Here is a 12,982-nt window from a genome sequence, read left to right on the forward strand (position 1 = left end):
ACCCATCATTGCGCGGATCTTTAACTTCAGAGACAGGGACGCCATTTTGCAAGCCTCGAGGACTAGCGGTCCCACTAGGTTCGAGAATGCATCCATCAACTTTTAGACTGATTTTACCCCTTCGGTGCAGAAGCAGAGAGTGGGATTTACTGAAGTGAAGCGGAGATTAAGAGATCTGGGCATGAAGTATGCTATGCTTTTACCCGCCCGATTAAGCATCGAACATAATGAGCGGGTGCTCTTCTTTGACATGCCAGAGGTGGTCAGTGACTGGTTGGACACATTATCTATGCCACGGGACAATGCAGAACAATCCAGAGGTGCTGAAGGCAGCCAACGGGACCAGGAGGAGTAGGGGCACCGGTGTGTGCTACCATCGTATTGTGCTACGGTGGATTGTTCTCCTTTTTTGGGTTGATGACTTTTTTCTTCAAGACAAGCCCTGGGGCGGCAGGGAGTTCGGGGACTTTTCCTCCTCTGGGGGGGTTTTCCTTTTCTACTTGTAGTTTAGTATCTGGGGTAGGGCGACAGGCACACTGCTGAATGGGGTGGTTTTTTGATTTATTGCAGGGGTGCAGGGTGGGGGTTGTTGTTTTGGTGTTCAGGGGGAGGGGGGATGGGTCTTCTTTCTCTTGTTTGCATTGTTCTTGAGGCTACGTATTGTTGCTTATTTTGTGTTTCCTTCGTGGGGTTTGGGGGACCCGACTACTTACTTTCGGGATGGGGGGTAGGGGGTTGAGAGTTTTGAGTTGGAACGTCAACGGCTTGGGGGACAAAATAAAACGGGGAATTGTACTCCAATATGTGAAGCGCCACTCTCCCGACATTGTGTTGCTGCAAGAAACGCATCTGGTGGGGAACACGTTCCATGCAATGAATCAAAGGGGCTACAGGTTGGTGGCACACTCGGGGTTCACTTCGGGCTCTAGAGGGGCTGGTGTTATGATCCGTAGTTCCCTTCCCTTGGAGATTGATGAAACGATATTGGATGACAGGGGTAGGTATGCAGCGATTGTTGGGAGGTGGGAGGGGAGAACGGTAGCCATCCTCTCGATATATGTCCCCCCGGGTTTGAAGGCTACCACATTTGTCGACCTGGGAAAATTGGTACTGAGGCTTCCTGAGGGGCTTCTGGTGGTCCGTGGGGACTTCAACTCGGTGGTTGATGGCCTGGTAGATCGACATCCTCCCAGGGCTCTTACACCATCGCAGTCCTGCCTTAGTGGTTTCTTGGAAACGTTTGGTATGGAGGACTGTTGGCGGATGCTTCACCCAGGACAGGCCCAATATACTTTCTACTCCGGGGCCCATGGGAGCTTGGCCAGACTTGATTATCTCCTTGTGCCCGCAGCCCAGGCCACGACGGTGCGAGAGGCCCGACATTTGCCTAGAGGAATTTCGGATCACTCCCCGCTATGGACCCATGTAGATCTCCATTTGGACGCAGGGGGCTGGGCCGCCCCAATTAATCCCTGGCATCTCCATGTTCCAGAGACTAGGGCGGGGGTGATTAAAGCTATAGATCACTACTTCGCTGACAATGTGGGATCCGTGTCATCATCTGTGTCCCTTTGGGAAGCCTTTAAAACGGTGATACGGGGCCAGACACTGTCGCTGATCGCTAGATCTAAGAAGCGCCACAATGGGGAGGTTGAACAGTTGGAGTTTGATATAGTGGCTTTAGAGAGGGATCTTGAGAGTGGGGTCACGCGTGAAAAAGTGCATGTTTTGCAATTGAAGCAGTCTGATTATAAAGCCTTGGTTACGAATGCCGCGAAAGCTATGAGTCGAGAACAACAGGGCCGTCTGTATGATGTGGGCGACAAGGCGGGTAAGTTGATAGCTTGGTTGGACAAAAGGTAGAGATTGAATCGTGTGGTGCCTGTGATCGAGCGAGTGGATGGTGTACGTGTGATGGACCCGATGGAGATTGTGGAAGAGTTTGCTTGTCACTTTCAAACGGTGTACGCGCCGGTCTCGGACCGGCCAGAGGAAGACTCCCATCTTTTGCTTAGGGATATTGCTTTGCCTTGCCTGTCCGATTCTGAAAGAGAGCTAATGGAGGCGTATTTTTCCACCGATGAAGTAGCACTCGCTATTCGCTCCATCCGCTCTGGAAAAGCTACGGGCCCAAATGGTATACCCATCGAGCTGTACAAGTTGTGTCCGGACAAAATGGCGTCGTATCTTCGCTCGATGTTCTTGGAGAGGGGCTCGCTTCCCCGTGATCAGCGCTTAGCGTCTATCGTGGTGATCCCTAAAGAGGGTAAACCCCGTGAATTCTGTACCTCCTATAGACCTATTTCACTTCTGAATGTGGAACCTAAAGTCTTGGCGAAAATATTAGCTAACCGTCTGATTAAAGTGTTCGGAGATTTGGTGCACCCGGACCAATCTGGCTTTATTCCAGCCCGTAATACCGCGCTGAATTTACGCCCTCTTCATGGCGTGCTGGCGAGGGCGGAGACGTTGCGTGAGCCGGCCATTTTGGTTTCGTTAGATTTCACCATGGCATTTGATACAGTGGAATGGCCATATCTATGGGCGGCTCTGGCGAAGTTTGGCTTCGGACCGGTGTTCATCGGCTGGGTCCGACTACTGTATGAGGAGCCCCTTGCCCAGGTGGTCGTCAACGGTCGAGTGTCCGCTCCCTTTGTTCTGGGAAGGGGTACGCGGCAGGGATGCCCTCTTTCTCCGCTGCTTTTTGCCTTGGCTCTCGAGCCCTTGGCAGCTTGGTTGCGATGGGAGCCGTCCCTCAAGGGTATTAGGTGGGCCCCCGGTTTTGAAGATCGCATTTCACTTTATGCGGACGATATTCTCCTTTACCTCACCTCCCCTCGGAAATCTTTGGGGGTACTGTTTGACGTCCTTAATTCCTTTGGAAGGAACTCAGGACTGGTCATTAATTGGGCCAAGTCCTGTGTGTATTCGCTCACGGACGATACACCACTCGTACCGCGCAACTGTCCCATACAAATATCATCCACCGGGTTTAAATATTTAGGAATCCATATTTCGCGTGATACGGCTGTCCGGTATCGACTCAACTTACTCCCCCCGCTTACTCGCTTAAAAGCAGATGTGAAAGCCTGGAGCAGACTGCCTCTATCCCTGGTGGGTAGGGCAGCCTTATTTAAAATGATGTCCCTTCCCAGATTTTTGTATGCCCTTCAGAACACTTTAGATCTAGTGCCTTCCAGCTATTTTCACGAGATCGAGTGCCTACAAAGGAAACTTTTGTGGGCCGGACATCCCCGGATTGCCTTGGCCAAGCTTACGCTGCCTTGGTATGATGGCGGTATTGCGTTGCCGGATATACGACGATATTACTGGGCCTCTCAACTGAGCTCGGTTAATCATGCGATGAATGGTCCGGCTTCTAACCCGGCTTTTGCTATGGATAAATGGCTGCTTCCGGGCGGAGATTATAATAGGGCGCTTTATTCAAGACGGTCTGATGTGGCATTGACTGGGCCTACCAGAGTTGCGGTGCGGGTCTGGTACAACGCTAATGCTGCTATGGGCTGGTCGGATACCCTCACTCGAGCGACCCCACTCTACGCTGCTGAGAGGTTGGGCAATTTGTGGACGACTAAGGGGTTCGATAAATGGGTCCTTATTGGGATTAGTAAGGTGGGAGACCTTTGGCAGAAGGAAAAGATAAAATCCTTTGAGGAGTTGCAGCTAGAATTTAAACTCGGTCCTCGAGAATACTTTAGTTACCTACAAGTCCGACACGCCCTTTCCTCTGCTTTACCGGCTGGCACGCCCGTTCCAGAATCCTCACCCCTGGAGGACAGAGTACTCGATGGACACGTCCCGGACAGTAGGATCTCCCTTATATACAAAAAGTTGATAAACGACCGAGCGGACCTTCTTCTGCAGCTCCGCATGGCCTGGACCGGTGATGGACTGGAACTTGATGATGAGGACTGGCAGGCGGCGATATCCTCCCCGAAGAAGGTGGCAAACTCGGCCCGTCTGAGATTGGTGCAGTTAAAAATCCTACACCGAGTGTACATGACGGGTCCTCGCCTGTTGCGTATGGGGTATGTCTCAGATGATTTGTGTAAACGTAGCTGTGGTATGGTGGGTACGTTCCTTCATATTATGTGGGAATGTCCTGCGGTAGCGTCCTTTTGGACTCGTGTGCATGGTGTTATGTCTGAGGTGACGGGTGTTTCGCTTTTGCCGGGGGCCCGAAGTTGTCTCTTAAATGTGTGGGAGCCCAATGATTATAATGTGGCCCAGACGCAATGGGCCACTTTGGGTAACAGGATTGCCAAGCGTGACATTGCGCAATTGTGGGGGTTGGCTAGGGCACCAAGTCTGTCGGCCTGGTCTAGGAACATGGACTGGTGCATGTTCCGTGAAAAAACTGTTTACATTGCTCGGGGCAGGCCCAAGAAATGGGGGAGGGTATGGAATCAGTGGAATCAATATCGTGGTGAAATTTGTACCCCTCCTTTTGAGCCTCCACCGGAGGTGCTACAATCCCCTTAGCATGACGTTACTTCTAGTCTGGATTTTGTCTATGTGTTGCTGGCTACCTCTTGTTCCCTCTTTCTCCCCCTCCCGGATGCTCTTACTGTTGACTATGTACAGTTGTGGATGTGGTATCCCCTCCCCAGAAGGATTATTCATGCTTCTGCCTTTCGTTTAGCCTGCAGTTATTTCCTTTATTTTTTGATTGGTGGGTTTTTTCAAAATACAAAATTAAAAACGTATTCCTCCTGTACAGTGAAATATGCCATAACATGATTGGTTAATTGCCGCCGGGCCCTAGGGTTGTCGGCTGAAGGGCTGTGTATTCTTTCATCCTGATATGATATTGGACTTGCTGCCGGCCGACCCGAAGTGGCTATATGACTGCTATTGTATTTTCATGTTTATCAATAAAGGTTTAAAAAAAAAAAAAAAAAGAGATGATATTCTACTATCCAGAACAGAGCAAATGTTTAAAGGGAGAAAATAATTTTACAAGAGGAGAAGGGAGACCTTCATCCTCAGCATGACCAAAAACAGATAGGGCAAACTGTAACTCCAACATCTACTGTCTTTTATTCATGAGGAAGTGTCTCTCAGATTCCTCTTTTCAATCTCAATTTCCAGTTTCGCACAACATTGACCATTACACACTTTTTTTTCTATCATTAACTTGTGCATATAGCAGGTGCTACTAATACCCAAATCAAAGGGATAAAAATGGAGCTGGCATTGGGGGATCCAAATTAAAAGCCTGCAGTACTCACTGGCTTTGATTTCTCTCTAGAATTGCATTTTCTCAGATGCTTCTGTAGTTGATCTTCATATACAGTGCTAAAAACAAAAAGACAGCAGAGTAAACATGGTAGATCATTAACAGAGCAAAGAGACAAACAGAATATACAATGTATTATTCACTATCACTTACTGTTTTGGATCAAGAGGACAGGGGATTCTTTTCTTAGTAGATTCACCCTGTGGCAATACAAAAACAGAGTCGCTGTTTTTCCTTTTTTTTCACCAATACACCCAATAACAATATCTGGAGTACTTGATATGGAAGCAGGCAACTCTCCCCCACTCCAATCTCCTTACTCTTCCAGACTATTTTGAACCTGTAAGGTGTTATGTGAGAGAACTATATATAAGCAGAATGGTCGAGGGAAGGTAGCTTGGCTTGAAACGTTAAGAAAGCAAACAGTGATATGATTTTCCTTCAAGGGGTGTAATTTGACATTTGAAACTGGGATTTCTCAATTGTGCTTTATTTCGACTGTGTGACCCACACTAAAATAAGATGAAATATATACAAATCATTGAGTGCAACTGAAAAAAAATATGTTTAAAGGTTTACACCTCAGATGATTATCAATGCAGCTACCAATTACTAACACATAGCGGGCAACAGTGGGCGTACACGCATCATCATGCACCTGCAAAATGACATAAGTGCAAGTTTTTCTTTTCAAATTTTGCAATTCGAGATAGATTAAAATGGAAGTGTTGTGAAAGGGTTTTTATGGAATAGGTGATGGTAGCAATCAATTTGCTTCCTGACCTATAAAAAAAGTGAAATGGAGTGTGCTGGAGGAAGCACACAAGGGAGAAGCACGAGGGGGAAAGTAACAGAGCATGGGCGAGTTTGGAGAGGGAACAAGCACATGAGAAACAGCTTGCGGCATACGAGGGAGGCAGCAGCACAAAGGCAGGTATTGGGGGGACAGATGCACGAGAGGGAGATGAAAAACACAAGCATTCTTGCACAGTGATAAGCCAAAAAGAACAAATTAGTTACATAAAAGTGAGAACAGGAAGGATAAAACCCAGACAGTCAAAAATCATGGGAAACAGGCTATCCTCTAGAGAAGGAACAAATACAAGTTGGATAACTCTGAAAAGAAAAGTCATTGAACAAGAAGAAAGCAAAGAAGAGTGACAATAGAGCCAATCAATGGTAAGCAGTGGCATAGCTGCCACGTTTCCCATGCCCATGTGTGAGTAGTTAGTCGATGTCCTTTTTAGGTTTCGCCTGCACATCTCTTGCACTGGGCTTTTCAAATCCCTTGTATTTAATATATCTTAAAAGGGGGCTCTGATCAATTCGCATTGATGAATTACTCTGTTCATTCGCTTTTGCATGGATTTTTGTTTTTTACACTTCTCCTGGCTGCACGCCTTTACGATACTTCTACTATAGCAGTTCACACTGTTTAAGCCCCATTTACTGTCAAAATAAGATCTCTTCCAACGGAAAAGGTAGACAGCTTCTAACAGTAAGCTGGAATGCTTGCTTTTTATTACTTAGTTGTGTAAAGCAAATACTTTAGCCTTAGAACGTTTGTGGCATTTCCCATTCATGCTTCAGTACCTATCTTTGCACTTTGAAGCCATTATCAGATTGATTTTTTAACTTAATCTATTTGGTCATTATGATCAATTTCTAAATGTTGTAATAAACATTGTGTGTTAAAAATAAAGTTAATGTACAAGAGCTATGCTAGAATTTACTACTAGACAGGCAGCCACCAGTGCAGATCTCTTGCACACAACAGGCTCATGATTTGAATGGTGCAGCAGGTGCAATAGCACCAGTCCCAAAAGTGGTTAGCACTCCTCTAAACACATAATATTGCTTTATTTGACTACTAAACAGGCAGTCACAATTGCAGTTTTCTTGCAGTTAAAAGGGGCTTGATCTGAATGGTGCAGCAGGCGCAGTAGCACTAGTCCCAAAAGTTGTCAAAACTCCTCTAAACACATACAATTGCTATATTTGACTACTAAACAGGCAGTCACAATTACAGTTATCTTGCAGTTAAAAGGGGATTGATCTGAATGGTGCAGCAGGTGCAGTGGCACCGGGGTCAAAAGCTCTAGGGACACAACTCAACCCAGATTATTGCTAAAATGTAAAACTAAACAGGCAGTCACATGTGCAGTTACCTTTCAGACAACAGGATCATGATTTCAATGGTGAAGCAGGTGCAGTGGCACCATGACCAAAAGCTCCAGGCGCCCCACTAAACACAGATTTGTGCTAAATGTTACAACTAAACTGGCAGTCACAAGTGCAGTTATCTTTCAAGCACTAGGGTCATGATTTGAACGGTGCAGCATGTGCAATGTCACAGGTCCAAGAAGTTTTAAGAACTCATCTTAACACTTAATATTGCTATATTTTTTCAACTAACCAGGCAGTCACAATTGCAGTTACCTTGCAATTGAAAGGGAGTTGATTTAAATGGTGCAGCAGGCGAATTGGCACTTTGTCCAAAAGTTGTCATAACTCCTCTAAACACCCAATATTGCAATATTTTACAACTAAACGGGCAGTTAGAAGTGGAGTCATCTAGCAAGCACTGGGGTCATGAATTCAATAGTGCAGCAGGTGCCAAGGCACCATGACCAAAAGCTCCAGGTACCGCACTAAACACATAATATTGCTATATTTTATTCATAAACAGGCAACCACATTTGCAGTTACCTTGAAGACAACAGGGCCATGAGTTGACTGGTGCAAAAGGAGAAGAAGCACTGGGCCCAAAAGTTGTCGGAACTCCTCTAAAAACATAATATTGCAATATTTGACTACTAAACAGGCAGTCGCAATTGCAGTTACCTTGCGGTTAAAGGAGACTTGATTTGAATGGTGCAGCAGCTCTGGGCCCAAAAGTTCTAGGGGCCCCACTAAACCCAGAGTATTGCTAAATTGTACTACCAAACAAGACAGTCACAAGTGCATTTATCTAGCAGGCAATGGGGTCATGATTTGAATGGTGCAGCAGCACCAGGACCAAAAGCTCTAGGCACCCCATTGGACACCTAATATTGCTATATTTTACTACTAAACAGGCAGTCACAAGTGCAGTTACCTTGCAGACAACAGGGTCATGATTTGAATGGTGTAGCGGCACTGGGCCCAAAAGTTGTCAGAAATCCTCTAAACACCTAATATTGCTATATTTTACTACTATACAGGTAGACACACTTGTGGTTAAAATGGGCATGATTTGAATGGTGCAACAGGTGCAGTGGCACCGGGGCCAACAGCTCAAGGGACCACATTAAACGCTTAATATTGCTAAATGTTACTACTAAACAGGCAGTCACAAGTGCAGTTATCTAGCATGCACTAGGGCCATGATTTCAATGCTGCTGCAGGTGCATTGGCACCGGGCCAAAAGCTGTCAGAACACCCTAAACACAAAAAATTCCTATATTTTACAACTAACAGGCAGTCACAAATGCAGGTATCTTGCAGGTACTAGGGGCATTATTTGAATGGGGAGCTCTACGAACCTTTCTGCACACAGCTAAGCCGGGGCATGAACTGTTAAGCCCTTACCTGCTAAGACCACCATCACTGCTTGCCGGGGGTTCTGGGGGAGCCGCCACGAGTCACAAACTTCATTGCCCAGCGTGCCTTGCGGTGCGCACCATGCTACCGCGTCTGAGACGCGCCAGGACGCCACAGGGGGCCCTCAAAAGGAGTCGCGAGCTCCAGCAGGAGCGGGAGCTCTACGAACCGTTTTTGCAAACAGCTTCGCCGGGGAATGAAATGTTAAGCCCTTACCTGCTGAGACCACCATCACTGCTTGCCGGGGGCTCTGGGGGAGCCGCCACGAGTCAGCCAACTTCATTGCCCAGCGTCCCTTGCGGCGCGCACCACGCTACCGCGTCAGAGAAGCGCCAGGACGCCACAGGAGGCCCTCAAAAGGAAGAGCAAGCCCCAGCAGGAGGGGGGAGCTCTACGAACCTTTTTTGCACACACCCAAGCCGGGGCATGAACTGTTAAGCCCTTACCTGCTGAGACCACCATCACTGCTTGCCGGAGGTTCTGGGGGAGCCACCACGGCCACAAGTCAGCGAACTTCATTGCCCAGCGTCCCTTGCGGCGCGCACCACGCTACCGCATCTGAGACGCGCCAGGACGCCACAGGAGGCCCTCAAAAGAAGGCGCGAGCCCCAGCGGGAGCTCTACGAACCTTTTTTGCAAACAGCTTCGCCCGGGCATGAACTGTTAAGCCCTTACCTGCTGAGACCACCATCACTGCTTGCCGGGGGTTCTGCGGGAGCCGCCACCGCCACAAGTCAGCGAACTTCATTGCCCAGCGTCCCTTGCGGCGCGCACCACGCTACCGTGTCTGAGACGTGCCAGGACGCCACAGGTGGCCCTCAAAAGGAAGCGCGGGCCCCGCGTCGCGGGAGGTGCCGGGAGAAGCCCGGGACAAGGTCGGGACCGTCTTAGGCCGTCAGTGGCCGGAGGAGGCTGGGATGAAGCCACCCTCCTAACTTTTAATACGGACTGGGACTGGACATAAAAAAAGGTATTGAAGTTACCTAAATGGGGAAAGGCTGGTAAAACTGTATTATTATTATTGTTTTAGGTCTATACCATCTTAGGCTATAAGTTAAGTTATTTTATAGCGCATTGAGCATTGTACAACCCCAATAATGTCAAGGAGACGAGTAACAAAACCCCTGATGGATAAAACGTGCACTACTATAGACTCATATTTAGTAAAAGCAGTTAGTGGTCTATCTGAGCAAATCGATCACACTGAGAGGCGTTTATCCAGGGGTCTAGTTTCACGCTTGGAGACCAAACTAGCAAAGGGGTTATTTTGACCAGTGAAGATAGACCGAATATTTCTGTGCTAGATGTCACTTCTGAAGCTGTAATAGGTCAAATTGATGGAGTGAATAACATTAATGAAGACCATTCTTGTATCTCTAACATGCCTACACTATCCATACTGGCCACCTCTCCCTCCTCCACCCCTGTCTCCCCAATTAAAGCGAAGGGATATAAAAAGAAAACAACAGGTCAGGGGAACAATAAGGTGAAGAAAGATAAACTAACCACCACACGGGGGCACAGCAACTACAACTAACACTAACTAACACTAACTTTAGAAGCTATTTTTGATAAATTAACTGAGCTACTTAAGCCACTTCATGATAGGGTAGTCGACCTAGCTAAGGAAGTCCACAGGCTAAGTGGAAGCCTGAAAAAAATGAATGAATGAAAGGACTCAGCAAAGTAGACCAAGGGTAGATGTAATTAGTGTAGCAAACAGCAAGGCTACTACTCTGGAAACTAATAGTAGTAGTATCTTATGTGTACCTAAATTGAATAACTATTACACGGAGAGGCCATCTATAGAAAATCTAGGCCCCGGAGAAAAACTAAAGGAATACCCTACGTTAACTAGAGTAATGCCAGTTACTGAACTCAACCCTGGCCCGAATCATAGGGAGAAATCAACTCCAGGGGCTAGTAAATTGTTCACAAAAGATGCTACAAAACTAGGCAACTCAGAACTTATGCCTCCAACTCTAAATAATTCAGAAAAGGGGGTGGTGATGAACAGAGTGTCTGAATAAAGCAGACCACTCTTACCCAGTCCAAAGATCAGGGCTTGATCCATCACCGTTATTTATCTCACTGCCCCATCCCAGCTCAGAACCTGGCTATATGCAAATCAGTCTGTCCCTGGCCCAGTGCATCATGGGAACAGGGCAGACTAAACTACCAAGCCAATTCTTCACCAGAAAGGAGACAAGCTACCGGGGACCGGTTTCTGGCATTTCAGCCGTCTTCGGCCCGGCTTGCTTGAATCCTGATGGTGCAGTGAGAAAGGGACTCATGTCGGAGTATACCCTGCCACACCTATAGTGGCCAAAAACGATTCAGAAAAGGGGGTGGTGATGAACAGAGTGTCTGAATAAAGCAGACCACTCTTACCCAGTCCAAAGATCAGGGCTTGATCCATCACCGTTATTTATCTCACTGCACCATCCCAGCTCAGAACCTGGCTATATGCAAATCAGTCTGTCCCTGGCCCAGTGCATCATGGGAACAGGGCAGACTAAACTACCAAGCCAATTCTTCACCAGAAAGGAGACAAGCTACCGGGGACCAGTTTCTGGCATTTCAGCCGTCTTCGGCCCGGCTTGCTTGAATCCTGATGGTGCAGTGAGAAAGGGACTCATGTCTGAGTATACCCTGCCACACCTATAGTGGCCAAAAACGATTCAGAAAAGGGGGTGGTGATGAACAGAGTGTCTGAATAAAGCAGACCACTCTTACCCAGTCCAAAGATCGGGGCTTGATCCATCACCGTTATTTATCTCACTGCACCATCCCAGCTCAGAACCTGGCTATATGCAAATCAGTCTGTCCCTGGCCCAGTGCATCATGGGAACAGGGCAGACTAAACTACCAATCCAGTTCTTCACCAGAAAGGAGACAAGCTACCGGGGACCGGTTTCTGGCATTTCAGCCGTCTTCGGCCCGGCTTGCTTGAATCCTGATGGTGCAGTGAGAAAGGGACTCATGTCTGAGTATACCCTGCCACACCTATAGTGGCCAAAAACGATTCAGAAAAGGGGGTGGTGATGAACAGAGTGTCTGAATAAAGCAGACCACTCTTACCCAGTCCAAAGATCAGGGCTTGATCCATCACCGTTATTTATCTCACTGCACCATCCCAGCTCAGAACCTGGCTATATGCAAATCAGTCTGTCCCTGGCCCAGTGCATCATGGGAACAGGGCAGACTAAACTACCAAGCCAATTCTTCACCAGAAAGGAGACAAGCTACCGGGGACCGGTTTCTGGCATTTCAGCCGTCTTCGGCCCGGCTTGCTTGAATCCTGATGGTGCAGTGAGAAAGGGACTCATGTCTGAGTATACCCTGCCACACCTGTAGTGGCCAAAAACGATTCAGAAAAGGGGGTGGTGATGGGACAGGAACAGACTAATTTGCATATAGCCAGGTTCTGAGCTGGGATGGTGCAGTGAGCTAAAAAACGGTGTTGGATCTAGCCCTGATCTCTTGACTGGGTGAGAGTATTCTGCTTAATTCAGAAACTCTGTCCATCACCACCCCTTGTTGTTAAATATTTTGTCCACCCTAAGTGTGGAAGGGTATACTCAGATGTGAGTCCCTTGTTCATTGCACCATTAGGATTCAAGCAAGCCGGGCCGACGACGGCTGAAATGCCAGAAACCGGTCCCCGGAAGCTTGTTTCCTTCCCAGTGTAAGAATTGGCTTGGTAGTGTGGTTTGCCCTGTTTCCATCATGCACTGGGACAGGAACAGACTAATTTGCATATAGCCAGGTTCTGAGCTGGGATGGTGCAGTGAGCTAAAAAACGGTGTTGGATCTAGCCCTGATCTCTTGACTGGGTGAGAGTATTCTGCTTAATTCAGAAACTCTGTCCATCACCACCCCTTGTTGTTAAATATTTTGTCCACCCTAAGTGTGGAAGGGTATACTCAGATGTGAGTCCCTTGCTCATTGCACCATCAGGATTCAAGCAAGCCGGGCCGACGACGGCTGAAATGCCAGAAACCGGTTCGCGGAAGCTTGTTTTCTTCCCAGTGTAAGAATTGGCTTGGTAGTGTGGTTTGCCCTGTTTCCATCATGCACTGGGACAGGAACAGACTAATTTGCATATAGCCAGGTTCTGAGCTGGGATGGTGCAGCGAG

General features: G+C 47.6%; 1 protein-coding gene across 1 annotated transcript in view; it reads right to left on the reverse strand.

The window, feature by feature from the left end:
• The window catches only part of TRMT13 (tRNA methyltransferase 13), a 207,594-nt gene that overhangs the window by 159,531 nt on the left and 35,081 nt on the right, over window positions 1–12,982 (reverse strand). The window contains exons 2-3 of the mRNA XM_086954492.1: window positions 5,414–5,460; window positions 5,253–5,319 (exon numbers count right to left, since the gene is read on the reverse strand). Coding sequence (XP_086810618.1) covers window positions 5,253–5,319; window positions 5,414–5,460 — 114 coding nt within the window. The remainder of the gene's footprint in view (window positions 1–5,252; window positions 5,320–5,413; window positions 5,461–12,982) is intronic.

The sequence above is a fragment of the Lissotriton vulgaris genome, chromosome 1_1 (genome assembly GCF_964263255.1).
Source record: "Lissotriton vulgaris chromosome 1_1, aLisVul1.2, whole genome shotgun sequence".
Taxonomy (NCBI): Eukaryota; Metazoa; Chordata; class Amphibia; order Caudata; family Salamandridae; genus Lissotriton; species Lissotriton vulgaris.